Genomic DNA, 10,779 nt, shown 5'->3' with positions numbered 1-10,779 from the left:
ATTCTTTTGAAATTTAGCGCGCTTTTGACAGATGAACAGAAGGACATGGGTCCGTATTAGAAGGTGTAACAAAGGGAATGACGAAATTAGTATACCCCATCCTTTCATGGAGGGTATGAAAACTGTCTTATTAACTTAGAAGTGTTTTGCTCAAAGTAAGGGGTGCAGAAGCGCAATCCCTAAAACAAAGAAACCAACCTATGAGTTCAGAGGGGTCTTATACAAAATGACAGAGTATTTGGGTGCAGGTCAATGCTTCTCCGGAGATATTCGAACACAATCATGTAAGCATATTTGCATATAGGTGTGCTCATTACCTTATCGTTCCATTGGTTTATTATCTGAAGATTTAATCCATGTTTGTCTCTTCTACAAATGTTCCTTTCACTAGTGTATCACAATGGCCCAATAATTTGTCCAAATAAAAATAAGGAAGTAAATACTCCATTGCTATATACTGGTATATGTGGGTTTTGGTGTAGGTTTTATTGTTTTGGCCCATGTTTCGTAGATTTATTTTAAAGTTCTAAAAAAATTAATATAACTCATACGCTAGGAGCCAAATGAAAGTGAGGAACTAAACAAACTTAGCTTCTTAAGAAAAAAACAATATACTGATTTTTATACCCTGCATCATAGGATATACTAATTTCGTCATTCTGATTGTAACTACTCGAAATATTCGTCTGAGACCCCATAAGGTATATATATTCTTGATCGTCGCGAAATTTTATGTCGATCGCTAGATCGTCTGTCCGTCCATCCGTCTGTTTGTCCGTCCGTCCGTCCGTTTGTCCGTCCGTCTGTCTGTCGAAAGCACGCTAACTTCCGAAGGAGTAAAGCTAGCCGCTTGAAATTTTGCACAAATACTTCTTATTAGTGTAGGTCGGTTGGTATTGTAAATGGGCCATATCGGTCCATGTTTTGATATAGCTGCAATATAAACCGATCTTGGGTCTTGACTTCTTGAGCCTCTAGAGTGCGCAATTCTTATTCGATTTTAATGAAGTTTTGCGCGACGTGTTTTGTTATGATATCCAACAACTGTGCCAAGTATGGTTCAAATCGGTCCATAACCTGATATAGCTGTCATATAAACCGATCTTGGGTCTTGACTTATTGAGCCTCTAGAGTGCGCAATTCTTATCCGATTGGAATGAAATTTTGCGCGACTTGTTTTGTTATGATATCCAACAACTATGCCAAGTATGGTTCAAATAGGTCCATAACCTGATATAGCTGTCATATAAACAGATCTGGGGACTTGATTTCTTGAGCTGCTAGAGGGCGCAATTCCTATCCTATTTGGCTGAAATTGTACATAACGTATTTTATTCTTACTCTCAACACCTGTGTCAAATAAGGTTCAAATCGGTTCATAACCTGATATAGCTGCCATATAAACCGATCTGGGTTTTTGACTTCTTGAGCCTCTAAGGTCGCAATTATTATCCGATTTTCCTGAAATTTTGTACGACGGATTCTCTCATGACCATCAACATACGTGTTTATTATGGTCTGAATCGGCCTATAGCCCGATACAGCTCCCATATAAATCGATCTCTCTGTTTTACTTCTTGAGCCCCAAAAGGGCGCAATTCTTATTCGAATTGGCTGAAATTTTACACAGGTCTCCAACATATAATTTAATAGTGGTCCAAACCGGACCATATCTTGATATCGTTCTAATAGCAGAGCAAATCTTTTCTTATATCGTTTTTTGCCTAAGAAGAGATGCCGGGAAAAGAACTCGACAAATGCGATCAATGGTGGAGGGTATATAAGATTCGGCCCGGCCGAACTTAGCACGCTTTTACTTGATATGGTTTTCATTGTATGGCTTTAAAGAGATATGGGCATTAAAAACGGAATGGAAAGTATTATTTTCCTAACACCTGCATATTTTACAACAATACTAAGTGTAATCATCCCTACATTTTTCCAATACAGTCTCTACTAAAAATCACCTTTATATGCTATTCTAATCTAAGTTGTAGTCATTTTTAGAATTCCAGGCACGAGTATTAAATTGAGCAAATTTAGGTTGAAATATAAATTGAATTTTAAGTTTTTCTTTTATATTTGGCTGAATCTCACATACCAATTCCCCTTTGCATCAGTCCCATAGTGAGAATAACACAAGGGCAATAAATCGTCGCAAACCTTGGAGAGATAGAAATAGGAACTCATACCCATAGAAGCTTTTGGCAATGCCACATAAGCTGGCTATGCTTAAGTTTAATAGTCCTTAGATGAAAATCTATTCACATTTTGTGTTATTTATATTTTATAACTGCTACGAGAGTTGTTTTAATAAATTATTTTACAACCTTGCACCAAGCGACATGAGGGCTAGGAGAGAGAGAAACAGGGACTCTATGCTGATGATACCAGATGGTTAGTAAATGTGGGAGAGTATGAATCTATTTACCTTCAACTTAATGCACATGTCCTGCTATAAACTTTACGATAATCGCATGTATTCGGCAAATAAATGAAAAATTCGTTTGTGAGTAATGAAAAATCCAACGATGTTGGATGCACACCCACACACCATCAACAATAACACCAACCACTAGCCCCATAAAACGAGCTGAGCGGTAGTAGAGTAATACAAAAAAAAAAAAAACTCCAAAAAATTCAATGGAAGCTCACAGTTTCAATTTTATTATCATTTCACATGTTGGAAAACACTTAAAATTCTTGGTGAAAAAACTAAAGTAGACTGCCAAGCGGGTCCATGACAGTGAATAATAGTGTCGCTTTGAACAAATACATATCTGTTTGTGTGTGTGGGAAAAATCCCAAAGCAGACAAAAATGTGAAGCTGTACAAGTTATGCAAAACCTCGCCATCACAGTTATGGTTGCGCATTTGAACTCCATCCCAAGAATATACACATACACATTTGTAGCCGTGGTCACAAGCTCACACCCATACACGCACAGATAAACATCCAAAAGAAGAAAGAAAAAAAAATCATTGCTTTTCCATTTCTAGTGTTTGTTGACCAAGCGAAGGTGCAAATTGTAAGTGCTGCCGCATTTTTTTCACTTTTGAAATTTCAATTACGCATATAATCACACACACACTTAGAGACTCCCCAACAACCACACACCCATTTGTTTGCTGTTGCCTATACCAACATACAATCACTTATGCATGGGGATCCCTTAAATGCAAACATTTTTACACACACATGTTCATTTTCCCAGTTTCCGATGCTGTTGCAGAGTATAAATATGGGAGCGGGTAGGTGCACCATCAAACTCTACAGCGGACAGACAGATAAGACTGACCCATTCGCCACAGGATGTACACCCATGCAATTATAGAAACATTTATGTGAACCACTTTTGGACACGCACGAGTTACGACACCCACCTTATTGTCTCCACCAAAACCAGTTACGACACCCACCTTATTGTCTCCACCAAAACCAGTTACGACACCCACCTTATTATCTCCACCAAAACCACCGAGAACGTTAACCTATTGATTTAGGTCATAATTAACGCTGAATAACCAATAAATATATTTGTCTCATATAACCAATATCATTGTTAACACCAACTAATTAATAAGAAATTGTTTTGTAACTTTTATTGTATAATTCCAAGAAATCTAGCTTTTACTTTAATCATCATTTATTATATTGTAACTTAGTTTTCTTTAAGATTTAAAATGAAAATAAAAATTATTCTTTGTTCAGACTTCAAATTGCAAAGAGTTATTTTTTTTTTTTTTTTACCACGGAGGTTCCACCATCCTTATCTGGCGCAGTCGGCAGTTCAGTGGACAATCTCGTTGTCCCTTGGAGGAAACACGAAAACACACATCAAGCCAACAACGAGATAGTGGGTATCAACCCTTTATCCACTGGAACCTAGGAGGACACAACAAATCACAACATGACGAAATCAACAAGGAGAACGAGCATCACTAACTTCCTGATCGGGCTTATGTAAGTGTTTGTGTGTGTGTGGAAAAGAAAATAATAATAAAAAAAAAAAAAAAAAAAAAATAAATAAAAATGGAACTAAGATTATTTTAAGTAAATTAAGAAAAATATAATATCAAAAAAAAAAAAAAAAAAAAAAAAAAAAAAAAAAAAAAAAAAAAAATAAATAAATAAATAAATAAATAAAAACTAAAATTTTAATTGTATCAAGAATTATTATAGCCTTTGCAAAAAGAAAAAGAAATGTCCTATACTATTACTACATGTTTAGTACATAAATAAACAAATAAACAATAATTCAGTAAATTAATATGAATATATACTAGGGATAGAACATTGACCAGAACTACCCTCACGCTCTTCTCACACAAACTAACACTAATCTTTCACTTTTAGAATTCCTTCAATTCAGGCACAAATAATCGAGGTACACAACTTGCCAACACACCAAAGCATTTTACCACTGCGTTTAGGCCCCGCAAGATTCGTCACAAATCTCAACAGCTTTATTCACATCATTAATCTTGAAAACTACAAAACAAACATTGACGTTATAGAATACAATCTTGACCTTTTCGAGAAACATATATTTGAACCTAACATCGTAAGAATAACTAAGCTAAAACTTGCAGAATTAAAGACCAAGTTTTTAGCATTATACCCAATTAAAAGACAGAGAAGAGGGCTAATAAATGGACTAGGTTCCGTGATTAAATTCATAACGGGTAACATGGATGACCAAGACGCTAGAACAATAAATCAACAGATAGAAAACATTTACTCAAACCTAAACAACGTTACATATACACTTTCACACGAACATTCAATCAACTTTAAAATGATTGAAAGATTCAATAACATAACATCCCACATAAATAACGAACAGCACACAATAGAAAGATACATGTCGAGCACAACTAATAAAATAAAACAGGAAGAAGACATACTATTACAAACACAATACCTCAACCAGATAAACTACAACATCGACCTTCTAACACACCACTTAACAAACATAGCTGAGGCAGTAGTTCTGTCAAAACTAAATATAATTTCAAGATTCCTCCTCAGCCCGGAAGAACTCGAAAACATAGAAGTCAAATTAAAACAAAAAAATATTGAAGTCAGATCTATCGAAAATATTTATGAAATGCTAGGCATGCAAGCCTACTACAATGAAACAAATATCATTTTTAATATTCTTGTACCGAATGTCTCTGAAGAAGACTATTTTCTATACCACATAATTCCTTTACCAATAAACATAACTAAGTTAATAATAACAGAACCATATATACTGTTTAATGAAAATTCCACACACCATCACAAAACACTTTGCCCATCGATCGAAGGAACATATTATTGCGGTATACCGATCCGACAGGAAGAAACCAAATACTCGTTATGTATTGGAAACTTAATAAACAATAAAGAAGCAAATTGCCCAATTAGTGACGTTGGAAAAAGGGAATCGATCACACAAGTGGAACAAAACCTAATACTTTTTATACACTCACCAGAGACACTAATAAATTCTACTTGCAGTATCAAAACTCTCACAGTAAAAGACACAGCCCTTGTGCGTTTCCAGAACTGTGACGTCTCAATAAATGGTATAACATACCACGATGATACCGATGCATATTGGGATCAACTCCACATACCCCCGTTACCAAACAGCAACATTTCCGTAAACTCCACAATCGAAATACTTAGTCTTCAAAAACTCGAGGATTTCAACTTTCTAACCAACAACAGAATTAGCAACCTGGAAATAACCACTACAACAGTTCACTCAGTCACAACAACAACATCATTAGTATGCACAATAGTAGTCATTACCATACTCATCATTGTCATTAAACGAAAAAATACGTACAAACACCACTTTCCACCTCCACAGCCTATCACTCCGACCACAACATCTTCATTGTGGCCGTCGCTCTATCTTAAGGGGGGAGGAGTTACGACACCCACCTTATTGTCTCCACCAAAACCAGTTACGACACCCACCTTATTGTCTCCACCAAAACCAGTTACGACACCCACCTTATTATCTCCACCAAAACCACCGAGAACGTTAACCTATTGATTTAGGTCATAATTAACGCTGAATAACCAATAAATATATTTGTCTCATATAACCAATATCATTGTTAACACCAACTAATTAATAAGAAATTGTTTTGTAACTTTTATTGTATAATTCCAAGAAATCTAGCTTTTACTTTAATCATCATTTATTATATTGTAACTTAGTTTTCTTTAAGATTTAAAATGAAAATAAAAATTATTCTTTGTTCAGACTTCAAATTGCAAAGAGTTATTTTTTTTTTTTTTTTACCACGGAGGTTCCACCATCCTTATCTCACGCGGCACTATAATAATTCCTGTTCATTTCGTTTTACTACAGCTCACAGCTGACCATGGAGGAAGTGTGATAAGTTGGGCAAATCAAGAAAATCATAAATATCCAAAAAAAAAAAAAAATACAATGGAAGAAAACAATGAAATTTGAAAGAAAATGTGTCTTAAATGTGGCTGTACGCACAGTTACCCAAAAGGCAAAACAGGTGGGAGTGAATTTGCAAATTTTAATCGATTGATGTGGGTTGTACAAAATTCAACTCTTGAAGGATGTTTAGGTATCCGATTTTGCTGAAATTTGAGTATTACTATACACCAAATCATAGGCAAATTTCTATAAGTGAAATCATACAAAGGTCGCTGTCGATGGTGGGTGAATAGAAATTGGTGGCGAACGGAAGACGAAGCTGCTACGCTTAAGTCGGAGATCTATGGCACTGTACTTCAAACTCCTGTGTTAGAGTGGGGTCACTCTCCAATTGCCAAATGCATCGAAATACATTGGTTTTTTTTTCTCGATAAGAAAACAAGTAAAAGCATGATAAGTTCTGTAACGACGATTTTACCTCTGATTGCTGGGGTACAACTTACCGAGGCCGGGTCAGTCTATTAAATTTCCATGAACATTGCATTAAAGAACAGGGGATACTCTCATATCAACAAGTGCAGCCCGATTAAAGTTTAAGCTCAATGATAAGGAACCTTCTTTTTTATGCCGAGTCCGAACGGCGTGTGGCATAGTGACACCACTTATAGAGAAATTTTAACATGGCAGGATGCCTTAGCGGTCGTAGACAGATGTTACGAGTGCGTTTCTGCGGGCTTAGCTGCTCTTATGTCAGGAGGACAAAATTGAGTGGTGGTACACTCACAGCGTGGATACGGCACTAAATCAAGGGGTGATGGCCGTAGACTCTTGGCACGAACGGGTGCTCGCGGTCTTATGTCAGAAGGACAAATGCGAGGTGGTGGCTATGTTTGTCTCGGAGGCATGGTTCACTCACGGCGTGACTGCGGCACTAAATCACGAGGTAGTGGACAGATGGCACTTGGGTGTTTTCGCGGGCTCAGCGGCTCCTATGTCTAGCGGACACCGGGCAAAACGCTGGCGAATATGTTGATTTAAAGGCTCTGTCACTCAGGTTCAGCACACTAAAGTTTCCCACTCCATTTACCTGGATACTGCCACTTGACTATCCGTTTTCAAGCTGGCCTTGACCTTTATACACCATTCATTCTGTTGGTCGTGGACAGATACCACATGGGTGTATTCTCGGGCTTAGCGGCTCTTATGTCTGGAGGACAAAGACGAGGTGCTGGCAACTTTGGCCTCGGAGACGTGGTTTACTGTAGTCATGGACAGATGGCACGTGGGTGTATTCGCGGGCTTAGCAGCTCTTATATCCGGAGGACTAAGGCGAGGTGCTGCAACTTTGGTCTCGGAGTTGTGGTTCACTCACGGCGTGGATCACGGGTAGGCGGGTCAGTTGTTCACTGGCTCAGCGGCTCCTATGTCTAGTGGACACCGGGCAAAACGATGGCGCCTATATCGATTTAAAGCCTGTGTCACTCATGCTCAGCACACTAAAATTTCTCACTGCACTTGTCTGGATACTGCTACTTGACTGCTCCTTTTCAAGCTGGCCTTGCCCATTTTTATACCATTCGGGATAACAGTAACTTGTTTACCACAATTCACTCTGTTGCTAAGGCCTGTGATTAGTTGTTTCCACGTTGAACACTGCTAAAACTCACTCTTGTGTGGTGTTGTTGCCTATATTTCCGTTGACAAAACACCAATTATGTTTCGTTGGTTCCATGCAAAAAGGGTCGATTCTACGACATAGTAGTTCAACTCCGCTTCGTGGCCAAATGGACTAGGTGCAGTAATTAAATAATCACTCAATAATAATTCAAACATTTAATAATTCAACAACGATAATCATGTTTCAAGACTTAAATTATATGGCACTTAATATGTTGGCAGGAAAACGAGCGAAACGACTTTCCTCGTTACAGTTCGTTGTGGCCGAGTCTTGCGATGTTGGTTATTATCCAAATAGAATGAAATTTAGGAGGATGTACCATTTAAACCTCCCCCAAACCCCAAATTTTCTTTCATATATTTTAGGATTCATGGGTACACACCACCACCGATAAATGTATCTCTTATCTACATTTCGAAGTAATCAGATGAAAAATATATAACCCAAAAATTTTTTTCCATTTTACCGACCTAGACCATATTCACCATGCAATATTGGAAACAAATCGAGTAGTAAATGTGTTTATTGTGAAACCAAGTCCTAACAGGTCATATATGGCAGCTATATCAAAATATTTCATGGACCCTACCGCTTACATCGGGAAATCGGTATATATGGCAATTATATCCAAATATGCTCCCATCTGGACCAAACCCGGCCTGGAAGGAAATCGAGGGATGTAATACAACGCCATGTGGCACATTACAACGAAATCAAATAATAAACCAGGACCTGCCATTGGTAGATCTGTCTATATGGCAACTATATCCAAATGTAGCCTAATTTTGACAATATTCAGCAACGATGTCGAGGGGTTAAACACAAATCCTTGTTTCAAATTTCTTCGAAATTGATTTCAACAAACGGAGGGACATGATAATTTTCTATCACGAAGACCAAAACTTTATGTTATATATGTAGGATTTAATATGGAGTTTTGAATGTGTTACTCACGACGACAAAATGAAGACATCCCCGTGCTTCGGTTATCGGTATAAAAAAACAAAAGTGGAGAATCCTCATAATTTGTATACCCTCCACCACCACTGTGGTTCAGGGTATTATAACTTTGTGCATTTGTTTGCAACGCTAAGAAGGAGAAGAGCTAGACCCATCGATAAGTATACCGATTCTAAGCCGAATCACTTACTGATTCTATTTAGCTATGTCTGTACAGGGCGTATTTGTTGTCCGATTTTCATAAAATTTTGCAAAAGTCACCTTTTTCGTCCGAGGACGAACACGATATGCCCTTTTAAAGCTGTAAATTCTGCCCAATACGTGTATAAAATTTCATCAAAATCGGTTCAGATTTGGAATAGCTCCCATATATATCTTCCATCCGATGTGGCCTTTTCAGTCTTTAGTATCCACACTTTTGGTCCGATCTTTACAAAATTTAGCATGAGATGCTTCGTGTGACCTCTTTATACGTGTGTAAAATTTCATAAAAATTGGATCAGATAGATCCCATATAAATCTTTCAGCCGATTTGAAAGATTAAGGCTGTAGAAGCCACTATTTTGGCCCTATCTTTACCAAATTTGACACGAAGTGTTTTTTTTTTGACGCCCAGGATCGGATCAGATTTGGATATAGCTTCCCGATGTGGTCTTTTAAGGCTGCAGAAGCTAAAATTTTAGAGTGTTTTTTTTTTACGCCCAGGATCGGATCAGATTTAGATATAGCTTCCCGATGTGGTCTTTTAAGGCTGCAGAAGCTAAAATTTTAGAGTGATCATTACCAAATTTTGCTCGAGGTGATTCGTTTAACGTCCTAATATGTGTGCAAAATTTCATCAAAATCGGTGCAGATTTATATGTAGGTTAGGTAAGGTAAGAGTGGCAGTCCTTTAAAAAGTCTCTTAGACAATTTTAAGTCAATTGTGATACCACAGTAGCAACAGTCCAAGGCCTCTGGTGGTAATCCAATCCAAGACCCCCGCTCTGGCAATCCAAGCACGCCTCCAACTCGGCAATCGGAGTGCCTAGATTTATATGTAGCTCCCATATATATTTTTTTGCCGATAGGACCTTCCCCCTTACCCTAATTTTCAGAAACGCCGGATCTCGGAGATGGGTGGTGCGATTTAAGCGAAATTTTGTGTGCTCTCAAATAGTAGCCTAAAAATAAAAATTTCGTATCCAAATTTCGGATGGGGTACCTAGGGGGGCTGCCCCACCCTAAAACCTACCAAACATATATTTAGATCAATCACGACAATATGGGACTCAAATGAAAGGTATTTAGGATAAGAAAGCGTATCTGGTATCCAATTGTCGGACCAAGTGCTAGGGGGACCACCCCAAGCCACCCCTAAATCGGACATATTTACCGACCATGGAAATATGAGACGCAAATGAAAGGTATTTGCGAGTAGAATACGGATCTGATATCTAAATGTGGGACCACGTTTCTAGGGGTCCAGCCCTTCCCCAAAACACCCCCCAAACAGGACTTATTTACTGACCATGGGAATATGGGGATTAAATAAAAGGTATTTGAATGTTCAATACGAATCTGATATCCAAATGTTGGACCACGTTTCTAGGGGTCCACCCCTTCCCCAAAACACCTCCTAAATTGGACTTATTTATTGACCATGGGAATATGGGGCTTAAATAGAGGGTATTTGAATGTGGAATACGGATCTGATATCCAAATATGGGACCACGTGTTTGGGGG

The 10,779-nt window shown here is 37.9% G+C and overlaps 2 protein-coding genes across 2 annotated transcripts; both read left to right on the top strand.

Annotated features, from left to right (window-relative positions):
* The first annotated feature begins 3,729 nt into the window (after positions 1–3,729).
* On the top strand, positions 3,730–5,055 carry LOC131995565 (uncharacterized). Its single transcript, XM_059364330.1, has 3 exons — positions 3,730–3,964; positions 4,358–4,988; positions 5,041–5,055. Exons 1-3 carry the CDS (start codon positions 3,912–3,914, stop codon positions 5,053–5,055), a joined length of 699 nt encoding a protein of 232 aa, XP_059220313.1. The 5' UTR covers positions 3,730–3,911.
* LOC131994245 (uncharacterized) lies at positions 4,909–6,281 on the top strand. Its single transcript, XM_059360872.1, has 2 exons — positions 4,909–5,974; positions 6,011–6,281. The coding sequence occupies exons 1-2, from the start codon at positions 5,112–5,114 to the stop codon at positions 6,051–6,053; spliced, it is 906 nt and encodes a 301-aa protein (XP_059216855.1). The 5' UTR covers positions 4,909–5,111; the 3' UTR covers positions 6,054–6,281.
* Positions 6,282–10,779: the final 4,498 nt, after the last annotated feature.

Source organism: Stomoxys calcitrans, chromosome 1 (assembly GCF_963082655.1).
Source record: "Stomoxys calcitrans chromosome 1, idStoCalc2.1, whole genome shotgun sequence".
Classification (NCBI taxonomy): domain Eukaryota; kingdom Metazoa; phylum Arthropoda; class Insecta; order Diptera; family Muscidae; genus Stomoxys; species Stomoxys calcitrans.
Note: the sequence above shows the minus strand (reverse complement) of the source record. Positions and strands in the feature narration are given on the sequence as shown.